This window comes from Uranotaenia lowii, chromosome 2 (genome assembly GCF_029784155.1).
Source record: "Uranotaenia lowii strain MFRU-FL chromosome 2, ASM2978415v1, whole genome shotgun sequence".
Classification (NCBI taxonomy): domain Eukaryota; kingdom Metazoa; phylum Arthropoda; class Insecta; order Diptera; family Culicidae; genus Uranotaenia; species Uranotaenia lowii.
In genome coordinates, this window is record NC_073692.1 from 304,058,700 (window position 1) to 304,078,312 (window position 19,613).

At 37.2% G+C, this 19,613-nt stretch overlaps 1 protein-coding gene across 1 annotated transcript in view; it reads left to right on the forward strand.

The window, feature by feature from the left end:
• The first annotated feature begins 392 nt into the window (after positions 1 to 392).
• Positions 393 to 19,613, forward strand: part of LOC129747324 (uncharacterized) — a 118,437-nt gene continuing 99,216 nt past the window's right edge. Inside the window, exon 1 of the mRNA XM_055741478.1 lies at positions 393 to 1,130. Coding sequence (XP_055597453.1) covers positions 1,070 to 1,130 — 61 coding nt within the window. The 5' untranslated portion in view covers positions 393 to 1,069. The remainder of the gene's footprint in view (positions 1,131 to 19,613) is intronic.

Consider the following 19,613-nt stretch of genomic DNA (forward strand, 5'->3'; position numbering starts at 1 on the left):
TCTTAACTACTGCGATGTTGTAAACTTGACCGTAAAAACCGTACATATTGTCTTAATGTGACCCTGCCTGCATCCGCATCTAATCTCGTTCATGTTTCAAAACAAGTAGGTAAAAAGGTACAAAAAAGAGAAAATCTTAAAATCAGAAAACATTAGACTCCCGTTCTGTACCATATCGTTGTTTTTCTCCGATTAAAAGCCAAGAGGGAAAATCTCCATCGCTGCACGATTGCCGCCTTTTCACCATTGCAGTAGGAACGATGAGAGCCGAAGAGGACGACATCTCCTGTTCCTTCCTGTTCGAATTGTCGCACGTTTTTAGCCATGATGATGATGCTGGCTGGCTGGCTGAAGCAAATTCCATCCGGCAGCCAACGTTCAGTTGGCCATCGAGGGCTCATTCCGTGCAGACGCGTTTCCTTTCGGCTCCGGTGCTTCGTTCCTTTTTTCGATTTATTCCGGACGAAAGTTTCACGTGGCATCGACGGCACGCGTTTAACTTCGGATCAGTTTCGGACGGAATAAACACAAAGAGAGCATAATATCCTTACGTAGTAGGACTCTAGTAGCATCAAAACAAAAGGACCTTTTCTCAACTTTCACCATCGTTGTTGGGTTTTGCACACGCTCTATTGGAATTGCTTCGGGCACAACGGTTTTGCCTTCCGACCGGGCCAGTAGTACTGCAAGGACGAAAAGTGGCTGCTTACTTTTGCTTTACGGACTCATACAGTAATGTTTAGTGGCGGCCGGCGGCGGTGGTGAATTTAATTTCGCGGCATATTAAGCGAGATTCTTCGAGAAGTCGCACTGAAGTTGGCGCGCAAATATTTTGATCCAATAAAAATCCCTAACCGGTTGCGAAGTTCATATTATAGTTTTTCCGGGTATGTTGGGTGTACCGATGGATGTTTGGTGAATGTTTCGAAGAGCATTATTTATCCCGAAGTGAAAGTTCTAACGGAAAGTTTAGACATCTACCTAATCGGAAACTGGGTAGTTCCTGTGTGGCGTTGTGAATGCGGCAGTGCTGTTAATTTCCTGCAGCTGTAAAAAACAAATAAGCAATATGAATTGGATTAATTCGTTCCGTTGCGGACTGTTTATTACCGTCTGCGTTCTTATCCAAGGTAAGTTTGCTAGAGAACCAGAACATTTTAATGGTACCGGGAGAATAAAATCATATTATCAACGGAAAGGGATACCAGTTGTACTGCTTTAGAAATGGAACTTTCAAAACATAAATCGTGTGCTTTAACTTTTTAACGAAGTTTTCAAAACTATTTGTGACTCTATCGTTGAAGGGCTCTGAACTAGGAATGATTTAAGTATGTATATATATAGTGTATATATGTTTCAAACTAGAAATGTACCGAATAGTGGTTCGGCGAACGGCCGAATACCGAATATTGACCTTTTCAACTATTCGGCCAAACGAATATTCGGCCGAATATCCTGTCTAGTTTTCCATAGAAATACAAAAGCGATAATTTCATTTTTCATCTATTTCTTCCATTTCAATGCTCCTGTGTTTTAAAGTTGATTATTTCCAATCAGATGTATAATACATCAGATCTTTTTAAAGTAGACGTCGCGTCGCTTAGATTTTCAAAATGTTACCATAAGCTGAAAGGACATCTGATGAATTGTCGCTTCTAGGACGTTTATCACCAAAGAAATTGGGTTCCAGTGAAATCTGGGACAAAACATGTCAAAACAGATGCCAAACTATTTTAAATTGCTTGTTTGATATCGAATTAGATGCATGTAGAATTCAACTAGATATCTCCCAAAATAGTTGCTAATAGATGATGTTTAACCTTAAGCTTACCATAGTTTCTACCACACTGTCAGGTCTGCAATTTTTTTTAAACTAGGAAATTACTTGAAATTTAAACATTTTATTGAATCATAGTAGCAGTGTTTAAATCGTATCTAAGGATTAAGCAAAAACTGGTGTTCATTTTTAAATTTACTCTACAAAATTAAAAAAAAATCGTTTTGCTAAGCAAAATCTAAAAATATTCAACAAAATAGTTAAAGTTTTTTATTTGATTCAGCAAATAATCTGAATAAACACGGGTAAAATCCGTAAAGTTTCAAAAATATCTGGCTATCTCGGACAGACTTGACTATTCTCGAATTCTTTAATGGGTTTATGGGCAAGCCTGGATATATCTAGAGAATTTGGAATAGCTATAATCAAAATATATGGCCATCTACAGTGAAAGATACACGGATTTATCTACGATGATTTACTGAAACTAAAAGTTTTTGATGAGTTTGTAGCCTTTTAACGTTACTTTTGCCTTTTTTTTTTTTATTTATCCAACATTAGTTGAAAGATTTGAAAATTCTGTTATTATATAAATTAAAAAAAAAATTTTCGGTCTATTCGGCCAAATACTTACCCAAGCAACCAAAAGTCTCATATCTACTTAAACTCGTGCCTCCCAAGTTCGAATTTCGCTGAACAAAGGTTCTAAAGGGATTTGGTACCGAATTTTCTCAAATGTGAGCATGAAAGTTACAAAACGTTCCTCAAAAAGCCGTCTATGGACTTGAAGTTCCAAAAAGTTCCTCGAATAGCTTATTTTGTGACATGTTAATCGTACTCACACAGTATAAAAGTTACAAATTAGTTCTCAAATAGCCTTCTGTGGACTTCAAGTTTCAAGAAGTTCCTCAAATATCCTTTTTTGTGACATGTCAATCGCATCCACACAGTTTAAAAGTTACAAATTAGGTCTCAAATAGCCTTCTGTGAACTTCAAGTTCCAAGAAGTTCCTCAAATAGCCTTTTTTGTGACATGTCAATCGCATTATTCAAAATAAAAGTTGCAAATTGGTTCTCAAATAGCCTTCTATGGACTCGAAGTTCCAAAAAGTTCCTCAAATAGCCTATTTTGAGACATGTCCGCCATTTCATGAATATGAAATGTGAACGAACATCAGAAAAGGGCATATAATAAATAAATCATTTTTTGGAGCTTGGAAATTGTTGTAATGTATAATTGATATTGAAACTTCAACTCAGAACAACTTAAAGCTAACTCGCAAATGATTGTTTTTGAAAAATCTAAATATTTTGACTTTATAAAATTTCGTCCAACTGTATTTACTCACCACGAATTTATCACACATTGAAAGTCAGTTGAAGCAACTCAATCATTAAATTTCAAGATAATCTCAAGAATTTGTATAATTTTTAGCTTAACAGTTATAAACATGGATTTCCATTTTTTTTAAACCGATATTATTTTAACGGATGATTGATTTATACGCCGTTTCGTAATGTGTCTTAATCATAATCAACATGCGTCTCTGCTGCTGGCTGCTGGCTGCCCTTGCGGGTATTCTAGGAAGCTTATAACCACTTCGAATTTTAGCTGCCGGTAAGGCAACATCTAGGCGTGGCGTCGTGGCAGCGTGTTTGGCTATCAACTCGCAGGATCGGGTTCAATTCTGGTACCAGGACTAATTTTTTCCATTAGGTTGATTAATTGCTTGAGTAAGCGAATCAAATAATTGTGCAGCAGAACTGGCGGGCGTGCTGGCATGTATCGAACAAAGTTAAAAATAAAGCAATTAAGTAAGATCAATTGAGGGAGGTGATGGGAGGAATAAAGATGGATGCCGAGAAACCCTCAGCACCACATGGGCTGGGCTGGTGGTGATCAAAATAAGAGAGGAGAAGAGATTTTTTTTTTGTTTTCGCTGATTAAACGTTTACTTGTGGGCTGAATAGAAGGCCGTTCAAATCTGTAATGGAACTTTAAAGTTTCAATAAGAACTTAAATTTTGGGCTGAATAAAACGAACTTCAGCACTTTGATTATGCTGATTAAGCTGTGTTCGACCTTTTTAACGAGACTTTTGGTTGCTTGGGTAGCTCAACTATTCGGTGAGCCGAATATTCAGCATAACGGTTTTTGGCCAGTATTCGGCTGTTTTTCAGTGTCTGGCATTAAAACGCTAATTGATTATTTGTTTGTTCCGTTTTTGTTTGATTATTTCCGTTTTCACCTATTTTTTCGCCAAATTTTTATACTGGTGGAGAAACAAACTCCACAAAAAGCAATCAGTCAAGAAAGAATGCTGCTGGAAGATTTCTATAGTATCTGGTGTTAAATCGCTAATCGCTAATTAGTCCGCTACTTTTTTGATGACAAATTTATTTTCTTACGAGAATTCTGGTGAAGTAACGGATAAACAGGTGATGGAGTTTATCCGTAAGTTCTTTCAAAGTTAAGTTCAAAAATAAATAAACTAACAAAAATGTAGCGGACAAATTAGCGAACAGGGTGCTAATACCGACCTTTGCTGTTTCAGGTTAATTAAAAAAAAATTAAAATTAAAATACATAAAAAATGCTAATTTTTGAGCTGTATAAAATACATAACTTCATCGTTAAATTACTAACGTCTGACATAATCTTCTGAGTAGCTTCTATCAGATGAAAAGCAAAAACGAAAAAACTCGGTATTTTTAAAGAGGGGATAGATTTTGAAAAATAATACTTATGCTGCATGTTTGGTTGGTGGTTTTAGCATTTGTATGCTCTTAGAGACAAAAAAGTATAAATTAAAAAAAATATCAATTTGGAATTTACGATGCAAAACGGTTTTTCATATTAAAAACTGTATTTAGTGATTTTTCCAAATTTTTAAATTTTATTTACATGCTTTTACATCCGCAAGAAAAAAAAACAAATTTTTGGACAATGTATGGCAAATAGCCAAAAACACTAACTTTCTTCGAAATTAGTTTTTATGCACTTACACATATTCGGCTCCAAAGGCCTTATTTGTAAGATGCTAGCTACTTATCATGTCCCCGAAAGATGTACGCTTAGTGTTAAGATAATTCGAGGAAATATCTATAGTTTCATTGAGATTATGGACAGAAAGAATAACATTTCGCTTCCATCGTACATATGTAGCATAGTTTTCAGTTGAAATAACGCTTCGTCTTGTATATCTTTAAACTTAAGTAACTTTTGATCACCGGTGAAACATTCATCATTTATTACCATTTAAGAAAATAAAAACGTATTCATGGTGTTTGCCTAAATTATTGGTCCTGTAATAACGAAAACTATAAAGTAATGTTGTTTTAATAAACCGTTCTATTTTGGCATACGTGCCAAAATAATAATAAATGCAACGCAAATGCAAATAATAAAAAATGCATTTTCTCAGAAAAAAAATTGTTTTATTGACAGTTTTAGACTCGATGGTAATATTTTAAAAATCTTATTTTCTATGGATCGTAAATGTCAGTTTAAAACAAAGATTTCAAGTGATTATTTATCAAAATCGTTTGAAAATTGAAGAAGTTATGGTTATTTTACCAAAACAGTGTTATTTGCATTTTTGAATAATTTAACGAACCGCAGTGTACTAACCTTAATAAAGAAAGAATAAAAACATGAAAAATCTCATTCACTCCAAGCTAAATTTGATCATACACTTACCAGAATTTGCTAAATTCAGTAAGATCTGACCATGAGGAGGGAAATCCCATTCATGCTTGAGACTTAAGCAACCCCTCCCCATGGTCAGATCATACTTAAATTTGGCATGTGACCTTCAGGTAAGTTAATGATCATATTTAGCTAGGAGCAAGTGAGATTTTTCATGTTTAATTATTCCTATATTTATTATTCAAAAAAGTAAAAACCATAACTTCTTCAATTTTCAACCGATTTTGATATATAACCACTTGAAATCTTTGAATTGAATTGACATTCACGATACATAGATACATACAGATTTTTAAAATGTTGCCATCGAGTCTAAAACTGTCGATAAAACAATTTTTTTCTAAGAAAATGCATTTTTATTACTTTTTCTATCACAACTACACTATTATAAACAATACTGTTGATCATACGAAAAATGAAGTTCAGATGAGCGATAGTAAAATTTACTGAACTTCAATATACAAAAAAGAGATTTCAAATTTATGTTATGCAGCCCGAGATATTTAAACATATGTAAGTACAAGTAATTTTTTTTCCAAAATTTCATTTTTGTAGTATAACTAAAAAACTGTAGCGCCGATGTGGTCTAGTGGATAGGCTGGCGCGAGTCTGGTATTGGTACGCCAGGCGTACTGGGTTCGATTCCCGGTATCGGCAAGAAAAACTTTTGGGTTCGAATCCCATAAGCGGGTCGACAGGTAAGATGTGTTTCATTATATAACTGACTATATAATTGGAATGTTCAATCAGTTGCCAGCTGGCCAGGTATATACACGGATGCCGGAATACCTGTAAGTAAACTAGCCCACCTGATTGATTCGTTCTTCCAAAATATACCTACATGAACACACGCAATACATTCACCACATAACAGTTCATACGAAGCCTTGGGGTCCGGGTATGGTAGCGCACTGCATTGGAGATTTGTCGAACCTAATAATCTAAGGATGTATGTGAACCCATACTTTGGCAGAAACTGCGGTGAATCCGTGCACCCATGGTGGATTATCAACAACACAAAAAACTGTTCTCCTGAGATTTTTTAATTTCATTTTCGGATTCAGCGGCCGATTCTACACTAAAAATTTGGGTCAATCGATGAAGTTCACGACTTTTTTTTTAATTTTTTAAGCGAGTGTAATCATCACAAAGTTTTCGAATTGAAAAAACAGAATTACAGATGTTCTTTTTGTCGAAAAATCAGAATTTTTGTCGGAGACTTTGATGCTGAGTCATGTCGATAAGAAATCTAAAATCGTTCAACTAGTCTTTACTATTCAACTTTCCTCATTACCGTCAATATTCAAGAATAAAAACACTCCACTAAGTAATGGTTTTATTTTCTTCTTCTTCCGAAACTACCTTTTTCCAAATTTGATGAAACAATTTCCAAAAAAATACTCTGCTAAGCATGCAAATTTATCTTTGCTTGAAACGAAAACAATAATCGTCTCAGTAATTGACTTCGAGATACCTGTGATCAAGCCTTCCGATTATTATCTAACTTTCCCGATTTGAATTGTAAAGTGGTACCTAGATAATAATGACTTTTAGAGAACACAATGCTGCAAAAGTTAACAATCTGAATGATTATGGGGTAAATGAACCTGCAAACAAGTGCACTAAATTTGATCAAGATATTGATATAAAGTTTTTTTTAACTCCGATGGACCAGTTTTTCACGATAATTAACAAACTGTCCTAGAAAAATAAAGTATCTCATAAATTCAATTTCAGGAAAGTTTCGCGGGCCGCACAAAAATGCCTCGAGGGCCGCATGCTGCCCACGTTCCTTCGTTTGCTCATCCCTGAACTAATAAGTATGCACCTACCTGAACATGGAGATATTATGATTTTAAACAATATTCAGAAAACCAGAAATTTTCAAATAAACTGGCTGATGAGAATATTGAACGCACCGCTGAAAACGCCTTTGACATAAAAAGGTAGATACACATTTCCTAAAAAATTCAACAACTTTTTTTGGCTGCTCCGTGCTAAAACCAAATTTGAATCGATAAGAAAATCCGTTTTTCGATATGCCGAATAATTCCCCCCACCTGAACCAGAGCCAAAAAGGAAAGCACAACCACCCGCTGCGTGAAGGATTTGAATTCTACTGCAACCATAATCCTAAACCACACACCATTTTAAATCAACCAATTTTCTCTCTTGACCACCTAGCAGCCTGAGCTGCCGGCACATTTGCCGGTTCTCTTTCGAATTCCTGGCCACAAAACACTTTTAAGTACTGAGGGATTTGAACTGAACTTGGGAATGCTGGCTAGGGTGCTTGGGTTTGCGAAAATACAATTGTGACACAATTGTCCTGGCCAAACAAATGGCATTCCGAAAGATACGTTCTACACCTTTTTTTTTGTTTCGGGCATGAATCGTATGCAAATGGAAGCTAGACATGGGAGATGCAATTTTTTTTGTCTATCTGTTCGGAAGCTGTTAGTGGTTGAAGAGAGCTTTGGCTCCATTGCTGAGGTTCGCAAAAAAAAAAGGGAGAGTGTGACAAATTGGCTGAAGCTTAACAGGGGGAGAAATTTTAAATCGGAATCCGAAATTCTGAATTTTAATCTCTAGGATCCTTTTTATTTGTTAATGTCATTCAAAAGAGTTGTTTCAGTTTTTCAGTGCTCCAAAAACAAAAGGTAAATGTTTCGGAATCGAAACCATGAGGGGCTGAAATAAAGGGTGATACGGTCAAAATTTGGTCAAGGGAAAACGCGTATAAATCGGTGAAATCGTTTATTTAAAAAATCAAATTAAATTTCTTTTTCAAGTTTAATTAGCATAAAATTCAGGAAAAATATTCAGTTAGGCTTCCGCTTTTCCAAATCCGCATTGCCAGGCCTCACGCTTAACCCCTGCCATCAGATTTTGTACAGCCACCTTGTCCACCTTCTTCGCCGCAGAAAGCCAGTTTGCCTTGAACTGCTGCTCGTCCTTAGCAGTTCTTTTGGTCTTCTTTAGATTCCGCTTGACAATAGCCCAGTATTTCTCAATTGGGCCGTAATGGCGAGATGCCAAATCCGGCCAAAAAAGTACGGAACAACCGTGTTTCTTCAGAAAAGGCAGCAGACGTTTATTCAAACACTCTTTCACGTAAATTTCTTGGTTGACAGTCCCGGAAGCTATGAAAATGCTGCTTTTCAAGCCACAGGTACAGATGGCTTGCCAAACCAGATAGTTCTTCGCGAACTTTGACAGTTCCATGTGCTTGAAAATATCTGCTACCTTTCCCCTTCCTTTTGCCGTATAAAGCTCCTGTCCCGGAAGCTGCTTGTAGTCGGCTTTGACGTAGGTTTCGTCGTCTATTACCACCAAACTTCGTCAGCATCGTCGTGTACAGCCTCCGGGATCGCGCTTTGGCCGTCGTATTTTGTTTATCATCGCGATTTGGAGTCACTACCTTCTTGTAAGTCGATGGTCCGGCTCGTTTTTTGGATCGATGAACGGTTGTAGACGATACACCCAGCTTATTTGCGGCATCTCGGAGAGAGAGGTTAGGGTTTCGCTTGAAACTACCGGCAACTCTCTTTGTCGTCTCAGCGGCTTCCGGTTTTCGATCTCCCCCCGATCCAGACTTCCTGGCTGTTGACAAACGTCCCCCAAACACTTTAATTACATTTGTAACGGTTGATTTGGCAACTTTTAGCGATTTTGCCAGCTTTGCGTGCGAGTAGCTCGGATTTTCGAGATGCGCGAGCGAAATTTTGAAACGCTGCTCTTCTTCCTTGGACGGCATTTAGACAACTGAAGAGCGAATTCCAAAATCATAATAGGAGCAACATTCCACACACACACACACACACACACACACACACACACACACACACACACACACACACATACACACACACACACACACACACACACACACACACACACACACACACACACACACACACACACACACACACACACACACACACACACACACACACACACACACACACACACACACACACACACACACACACACACACACACACACACACACACACACACACACACACACACACACACACACACACACACACACACACACACACACACACACACACACACACACACACACACACACACACACACACACACACACACACACACACACACACACACACACACACACACACACACACACACACACACACACACACACACACACACACACACACACACACACACACACACACACACACACACACACACACACACACACACACACACACACACACGCACGCACACACACACACACACACACACACACACACACACACACACACACACACACACACACACACACACACACACACACACACACACACACACACACACACACACACACACACACACACACACACACACACACACCTTCAACATGAGGGGTGTTCAGGTTTTTTAAATGCAAAATTGAAAGAAATACGTCAAGTTGATATTGACCAAATTTTGACCGTATCACCCTTTAATGTAGGTAGGTACAAGTTGAATGAAGACAGACGCTAAAAATTTAATTCATATGACTGCAGTGATTTGTGAGCACCGTTTTTGCAAAGCTAACATTCCGCTTTCGTCTGTGGAAACACAAATGATTGATAATTGCATTGCTAGTGTGTGTAGGAAAGTTTTTTTTGTTGATGTTTAATAACAATCCTATTGCGGGATGTTTCTGTTATTACATCACAATTTCAACTTTGTGAAAAGGAAAAAAAATTATTCGTTTTGATTTTTTGCTGCCATATCAGGTACTTTGATGATTTACTTTGTCTGAATTGAAGCAATACCCTATATGTGAAATTCGAGGTCTGTTAAAAGTATCAGTATTTTCTACGTTATTCACCGTTATTCTTTACATGGGAACAACTTCCAGGAATACATTATCCTTCGTTTAATTTTCATTCCATCCATCACACTTACACGATCCACATTCGAGGGACCATTCGGGAGCTCAGGTGAAACAAGACCAATCTCGAAAATCGTTCCTGAATGAAGCAAAATGCATCGTATGGATGTAAATTTTACATGTACCTGGTACCTACATACATACCTTCAAGCAACGAAACGCGCCAAGCTGACAATCTACCACCCATAGGACGGTACCACCACCTTTAATCCGAGTGCGGCATGAATGGATAATTTAGTGTCAGCTACTCTGTATCTCTCTGTCTCTCTCTCTGGGTCGCTCCGGATCCGACAGGCAGACAGAGGTCAGGTGGATACTTAACGCCAAAAAGCATTCCATTTCTGTTGAATGTTTTATTGGTTCCGGCAGTTGATGTAAATATTGTCACTTTCAAATGGCCATCCAGCGGGATCGACCGACCGGGTGTAGCTTTGAGATGAGTTATTTAAGAAGAAGGTTATTGCTTCATTATGCGAATGGATCCGTTTAATAGCGTTGAAATAAAATATACTGATAAGAGTGTTAATTATAAGATGGAGAATGTAGCTTTTGTTGAGTAACGAGATATAAACGCTTTAAATTTTATTAAATAGAACGTTCTCCACGGTTATTTTAAAAATTCTTGGAAACCCTCTTGAAGATTTCTTAACATTCCGATTTTAATAAAATGTCAAAGTTTTTTAGAATAAATTGATTTAGTATTTTTGGGACCTTAAAGATAAAGCTTGATGAGAACAAAACTTAAAAATTACCAAACGATATTGAGGAAAAAGTTGTGAAACCTTTTTTATTTACATTTGAGACGATTTTGGTATTTTTTTTATTGAAAATTAAAAGTGCTATCAAGATAGTTGATGTCTTGTTTATATCTCTTATAAACATTCATTTCGACAATAAGAAACTTTGGATCTTTTTTCCAATGTTTTGTGTAGATTTGAAATTTAGTATTCAGAATTCTTGTAAGAGTTAAAAGACCCCCAGAATCCCAAAGAATCATAGAGCTACAACTTACAGTCATGGGCAATTGATGTCCTATAAATTCTTAGAAATATTCATAAGTTTATTGTTTAAATTTTAAGGAAGGCCGAGTGAAAAGACAGTCTGTTATCTTCTCGTTACTTCACCAACCAACCGTGTGAACAATCGATTGAAATCGGACTTGTTCAAATATAGAAACCTGATCGATCCAAAGAACCAACCTCTGGGATCAGCAGCAGACCGGGTCTCATAATCCAAAATCTTTCAACCAAATCAGACATCCCGATGTGAAGGCTTCTCACACCGCGTTGGGAAAATACGGATGACTACATCGGCAACAGAGGGTGGAAAACAAAAGGTTTCCATATTTACCTCTCTCTTCCAACCTAGCGTCGTCATCAAGTGGTTCTGAGCTGTTCGTTTCAAAATAAAATACCTATCCCGGTGTATCGTCGTCGTCACATCAATAATAACTACACGGCTGCCGGTTGCCTACCTTCTTACACACTGTATGGGTTGGTTGGTTGTTTGGTGGTAATATCTTGTCCTTAAGGTTGGAACGATGTAAACAAACGGTTATATGAAAAGAGAACTCAGCAAAGGGTAAACGTATTATAGGTCAGTGTCTCATGTGGATACCCAAGCTTACCGTATACCGTACCGTACGTAGAACATACATTTGTGTGGGCAAAGCTTTTTCCAGCATGAGCGATTCTCAACTTCTTTGTTTTCATTTGGTGCATTGTGAAAATTATTAAAACATTCCTTATCGATGCGATTATACAATAGGGTGTGTTAAATTTGGGATACATTTTAACAATAAAATGCCTTGGATCTTAAAGGTTCGTTTTTGATCAAACTGAATTTGAATTTTTATTTCAAGTTTTTCGAACTTGAAAACTGATTTATTAGATTGAAGTTTTAACAGAACATTTAGAACGAAGTTAAACAACATAAATTTTTTCGGATCACGGCAGTAAAAAAACTTATCTTGCACCTATGTAGGGGATAGTCGGGTAAGACAGACACAGCGGGTAAAACGGACACTTTTAATATTTCGAGAATTGATTCAATTGAATGATTAATAGCATTTCGGTGAACTATACATTCTAATAGGAAGAATATCAAATGAAAGTAATGAAAATTGTAGAGGGATAGATTAGATAAGGAAGCATGAAAGGTGTTGAAAATGAGCCAAGAGCATGATTTGAGAAAACTTCTTGCCGCACAAGACCATTTGTCCCCCACCGTATCGTTGTCTAGAAGAAGCAAAGTCGATAGGCTGACTTTGCATTGATCTATATAATGATACATGGATGGATCGAAGCACGTGTTTTTCGTACCCCGATCGGATTTCGAGAATTACAATTTTTGGCACAAATATAATGATAAGAATATGTTTGCCTAAGTATATCAACACTTTCGAGACCCTTTGTTTATTTATAGCAAGCAAGGTCCCATAAAAGTAAACAAAACAAACAAAAACTTTGAGGATACATTATTTGATGTAATTTTCTCACCTAATAAAATAGTTCATAACTAACAAAATTTTCGAAAATTCCAACCGTTTTCAAAGGTAGAGTGTTTATTAGGCTTCTTTCCAACCATCTGGAGGAAAATCAGCGAATTTCGTTCAAAGGGCTCTAACAACAAACGTTTTAAAAACCCAACTTCCATCTGTAACGTTTAGCCGTCAACACGTACGCCGGAGCATCGTATCGTTGCTGTGTACCTGCAGGAGCATTTTATATTATTTATTTTATTCTTACTTGTTTTTCAATCAGCACTTTTCAGTGCTAAAATTATTTTCATTTTCTTTTATTCCTATTTTTTCTTTTCTCTCCAGCATGAGGAAGTCATCGGACGGCGTCAAAGTCGGAAGAAAACGGATTGTTGAAACTAGTTCAGGTCAATCGGCCAAAAAAGTTGAAATTTCCAATTCATTCGATGTCCTTTACAACATCGGTGGTAAGGAAATATTCATATTTAATTCTGATAAGAGTACTAAGAAACCTTCTTCTTCTTATACTCTTAAAAATGAAAAGGTTCCACTAATTACGGTCACAATTTCAGACTTCAATGCCTTTCGAAAAGAAATCGTCACTTCGGTCAAGGATGTGAAGATCTCTTTCCAGATCGATCGAAGGGGAACTGCTCGTATCTTTTAATGATTTTAAAAAAAAATTATATAAAAAATAAATAATAATAATAAATCTATATATATAAAAATGAATTTCTGTCTGTCTGTCTGTCTGTCTGTCTGTCTGTTCCCTATAGACTCGGAAACTACTAGACCGATTTACGTGAAACTTGGCAGGTGGAGGTATTGGAGGCCAGGGAAGGTTCCTATTACGGTTTGGTACCCCTCCCCCTAACAGGAAGGGGGGGAGGGGCCTCCCAAATCAATGACCATTTTTTGAATAACTCGAGAACAAATCAAGCAAATGGTATCAAATTTGGCATGAGGTGGTATGTGGGAACGGGAAATATTTCAATGAATATTAGGTACCCCTCCCTCCTCTCAGTCGGGTGATAGGGAGGGGGGAGGGGGGCTACCTTACAATTTTTCATACAACTCGAAAATTATTCAAGATATTGGAACCAAATTTGGCATGGGAAGGTATTTTGATACGAAAAATATGTCAATGATTATTTGAGACCCCTCCCTCTTTACAGTTAAAAGAGAGGGGGGGCTCTTTCATATTTTTTTTACATAACTTAAAAACTAATAAAGCAAATGGAACCAAATTTGGCATGGGAAGGTATTTGGATACGAAAAATGTTTCTATGATTATTTAAGACCCCTCCCTCTTTCCAGTAGGGAAATATAAAGGGGGGAGGGGCCCTCTTTTTAATTTTTTACATAACTCAAAAACTAATCAAGCAAATGGAACCAAATTTGGCATGGGCGGATATTTGGGAATGTGACATGTTCTAATGATTGTTTGAGACCCCTTAATTTTTCCAGCGGGGAGAAAGGAAACAGGGAGGGAAGTTTCATACAATTTTTATTGCATAACACAAGAACTACAACAACAAATGGAACCAAATTTAGCATGGAATGATATTTGGGTACGAGAAATGCTTCTATGAATATTTCGTATCCGTCACTCCTTCGAAAAGGGAGAGAGCAGGTCTCCCTTACAATTTTCAGTATAACTGGAGAGCTGATCCATCAAATTGAACCATATTTGGCATGGGAGGGTATTTTGATACGAGAAATGTTTCTATTGTAAATTGAAGCCCCGCCCCGTTTCCATACAATTTTTTTTGCATAACTCGAGAATTAATAGAGCAAATGAAATAAAATTTGGTATCAAAAAGTATTTGAGAACAAGAAATATTTTTATGAATATTAAGTTCTCACTCCTCCATTCAATGGGGAGAACGGAAGGGGGATTGTACTTCCTTTCAAGTTTATGCATAACTCAAGAATTTACAACGCAAATAAAACCACCTTTGCCATAGGATGGAATTTGAACACGAGAAATTTGTTTATGTCCAACAATTCCTTTTTTGCAGTGGGATGCTAGAATTGGGAATAAAGGAAGGAAAGAGAAAAGCTTACACTTAACTTTTTTTTTCGAGAAATGGACAAAACTTAACATGGAAAATCATTTTGGTATGATTCTATGATTATCTGACACACCATCCTCTTTTCAGTGAGTAAGTTCATAGGAGGAGGAAGGTGAGCCCAATACAATTTTGTTAGCATTAGTTCTCAAATTATGCTAACGAAGCCAACAAATGGAAACAAATATGGCATGAAAAGGTACTAGGTTACGAGATATGTTTTTACGATTGTTATAGACCTTTACGCTTGACAGTGTAGAGAGGAGAAGAAAGGAGTGGGTTCCATATAAATTTTGTTGTAAAGCTTAAAAACTTATCAACCAATGGAACAATATTTTAAACAAGAAGATTAAAAATCACCCCCCATTTAGCAGGGGTGGGAAGGGAAGGACAGGAGGGAGGAGGGGCTCTCTTATCAGTTTTTTAGCTTAAATCCAGAATATATCAAGCAAAAACAACCATATTTTATAAGTTGGATTGTTTGCGTACGATTTATTTGAGACCCTCCTTTTTTAGGGCGAAGCTTAAAGAAACAGATTAAAATTATCAGATCTTTAACACAAATTTATAGATCAAGATTCAGAATATTAGTTTCAGTTATTTTTGGATTGCAATCCGATACTCCAGCTACAGCTTATGCGGTTGCTTATGCATTATGTTATAATTTGATTTAAAATAATGTCAACAAAACAATAAAAATTTGAGTGAATTCTGAATATATCATTCGATTTTGAAAGGTGTAGCAAAGCACACCGGGTCAGCTAGTAAATAATAAAAAACATCATTTTTTACGTACGTCACTAATAGTGATCGTCCTTTCTAAGTTGTACTTCGTGATCTCAATGAGGAAAAGAACGAACACGAATAATACCAGTAGTGTTGATTTTGCTCCTGAGCTTTATTTGATCTATTTTAAAAAGCATCAGGTTAATAATTTGCAAATTCTTGAAAAGGCTAGTATTATGTTTCATTGTCGAGCCAAATTTGAACCTTTTTGAATCGTCTACCAATTTTCTTCAAAATATTACGCAATGTCTTCGTTGTCAAGCTTTTTGTCACGGCACTAAAAATTGTAGAATGAATGCCAGATGCATGCTTTGCGGCTCATTCGATCATGAAAAATCTAAATGCCTTTTTGGTGGTGATAAACCACAAATGGAATTCTTAAAGTGTGCGAATTGCGCAGGTAATCATTCCTCCAATTCCATAGACTGTCTCGTTAAGGCCAAAATTATTGCTTCAAGGAAAAATCCCAAAGTTGTCAGAAAAGTTTCTTCTCCACCTTGCTCTTTTTCGTCTTCACACGTCAGTCCGGCAAACAATCTGCCTGTTCGCGGTCAGCCTCGGCCTACTTTAGAATCACGTCTTGGTAATGCTCGAAGTGATTTTAATATTACCTGTGCTGATTCTGCGCCACAGACTCGTTGCTTAACGTTCTCAGAGGTGGTTGAAAATGGGTTGCCCGCTTCGGGTATAACAAATGGGGAAAACCAAGTCTCAACGTTCATGCAAAGGCTTGGAAAAATTGTAAACCGGCCAAAAATACTCAGCCAGAGGACAAAATATTATTCAGAAAAGAAAGTCCTGCCGGAAGGGACACTGACCCGTCTTCGGCTTCATGGACAGGTTCGCGATTCAACTTCAAAGATTAAAACGATTATCTACCCGCGTCCCAAAAGATGAATACAATGCTTCAGCATCACAAAATAATAAATTCAGAGAAATAGCTTTTAAAACTTATATTAACTAAAAATTTTCCCCGATTTTTCCCAAATTTCCCACCCGCTCTTATAACTACCTTACCTTAAATCTGTGTGAGTGTCAGTGTAGTGTATGTTAGTGTATCCCTCGGCGAACAGCTTGAGGTCCTGCATCCGGATGCTTTCCACAGCGTTTGTACCAGCCTCGACTGGTTTTTTGGTCCATCTGCGTTGGCCATCGTATGGTTGAGACACAGGCAGTCCCTAGCTCAAGCCCCAGGGGGGCGAGTGGGGATCGCTCACTGTGTCTCCTTTCTTGCAATCACCACTTCAGAGTTTGCGATGGCCGAAACTCCATTTATAGCCGCACTGCACCAACCACCTTCTTTCCATCACAATTATGGTCAAACATAATAGGCCTGAGAGATAGAAGCCCCATCTAAGCATTAATTGATATTCAATTCGCACTGATTACCACATCTTACCGATCTCTCTGACTCCTAGCAGCTTATTTGAATTAGCCCGTCATTACGTCGAATGTCGAGGCGAGCAAATACTCCATATCGGCTGTGGGTTGATTAGAAGCAGTGAGTTAGCAAGTGTACGAGTTTCTAACTTTCACTACCAACCTGATACAATTCGAACCGCTTGCTTATCAGCCCGTCGTGCACTTTATTCTCTATGTAACTTTTAACAAACTTTTAGATATAGATTTAGATATAGATTTAGATATAGATTCAGATGAAAGTGAGACAGCTTTGGTTCGGGTAGCTAATGGTCTCCTTAATGTTGAACCTTCAACTGGTGATGCTTTGCATGATTACCATTGGTTTTGTTAAGTTAGTCATCTTCAACGTTGGATGCTGTATTGGTGAGATTAGATCAGCTATCGTGAGTGCCTAGATCAGGGATGGATTTGTCGGTGTCATAGGTGCTTGTTTATCCCTTCTGTAGAACAGATTGTATCGTGCTTCAGTGATGGAAGTAGGGTGGTTGGTTTGCATGGGCCTGGATTACTGAGCTTGGACCGCAAGCTCCTGTCCAATTGACTCTTGACTACAATTGGCGTCGTTGTTCATGTTCTGTTGTATCTGTTGTTTAGTATTCTGTTGGACAATAAACCTAGCTTATCTTACTTTAACATTTTATCCAGTTTTGGGGGATAATACCATTTCCAAGGGTGCGTGACAAAACCATGTCGCATGCTGCCGTTCGAGCAGGTGACAAAATCCCCGAAATTCAAATACCTTCTCTTCTCCTTCATTTTCTGATCCTAACAATTTTGTTGATTTGGGTGAGATTATTGAGAAAAAAATAATATTTTTGCATCAAAATTTAATGGAAATGATGCAATAAATGTTTAAAGCAAATTCAATGTTTAAAGCTTTCCAATCTTCTTTTAATTATGCTTACAAAATTATTATGACTTTACGATTCCCTCATGGATCCAAATAGGTGGTTAAATATTATGAATTGGAACGCCAGATCTAACCAAGATGAATTCTTTTTTATTTTTGAAAACTCAAAAAATACATATTGCTGCCATCACTGAAACTTTTTTAAAGCCGGACAATAACTTGAAAAGCAATACTTTCTTTAAAATTTTACGAAATGATCGACTTGATCGACAAGGTGGGGGTGTAGCTATTGTCATCAATAGTCATCTTAAATTTAGACTTCTTCCCTCTTTCAATACAAAAGTCTTAGAAACAATTGTAATTGAATTTGAAACTTTAATGGGGAAAATTATAATTGTTGCCGCATGTTTGTCTTTCCAATGTATCGGTGAACAGAAAAGTTGTTTGCAGGGAGATTAACAAAAACTCACCATTTTTTATTATTGGTGACTTTAATGCAAAACACCGATCTCTGAATAATATTCAAATGGGAATATTTTATTTAATGACTGCCCTGCAGGTTATTATACTGTTGAATATCCTAATGGGCATACTTGTTTTTCTTCAATTAGATTATTAGGTCGGTAAAATTCCATAGAAACGTATCTTGTACTCAAATACCTTTCCAAAAAAAATGTATTGGATCCTCTCTCCATTGCCTATGTACTCACTGGAAAAAAGATGGTGTTTCAAATAATCATAGAACCATTTCTTGTACCCAAATGATTTCCCATGTCATATTTGGTTCCATTTGTTTGATAAGTTTTTGGTATGTATATGCAAAACAATTTGATGTGAGCTCCCCCCTTAACTAACTTTATCCCGAATTCAAGAAGAAAGGAGTCTCGAATAAGCATATAACCATTTTCTCTCCTATGTCCACTTTGTTTCCATTTGCTCGATTAGTTCTCGAGTTATGCGAAAAATGGTAAAGGAGCCCCCTTCTCTCCTTCCTATCATCCACTGGAAGGAGGCAGTAGTACCAAATATTCATAGAAACATTCCTCGAAACTACTCAAATACCCTACCAAGCGATATTTGGTTCCATTTGCTGGATTAGTTCTTGAGTGATGTGTGAACTTGTATGAGTGCACCCTTCCACCTCAAAATTTCCCCACAGGAAGAACAGAGGGTTCTCAAAACATCATAAAAATATTTCCCGTATTCAAATACCTTCGTATGCCAAATTTAGATCCATATGATTTATAAGTTTTCCAATTATGCTGGAAAATGAAAAGGAGCCACCTCTCCCCTTTCTATTTCTCCACAAAAAGGAGGGAAGGGTATCAAATATTCATAGAAACCTTTTACCCAAATACTCCTCCAAGCCAAATTTGGTTCCATTTGCACATTTCCCGTACCCAAATACCACCCCATGCCAAATTTGATACCATTTGCTTGATTGGTTCTCGAGTTATGCAAAAAATTGTCTTTTGTTTCGGCGACCCCTCTCCCTCCCCTTAGTGAGAGAGGGAGTGTGTGTGTGTGATCCAACCAACGACCTCCTGAGCTGGCAGGTATGTTATGCAAAAGAGTCAATATCAATCAATCTGATTGAAACTGTTC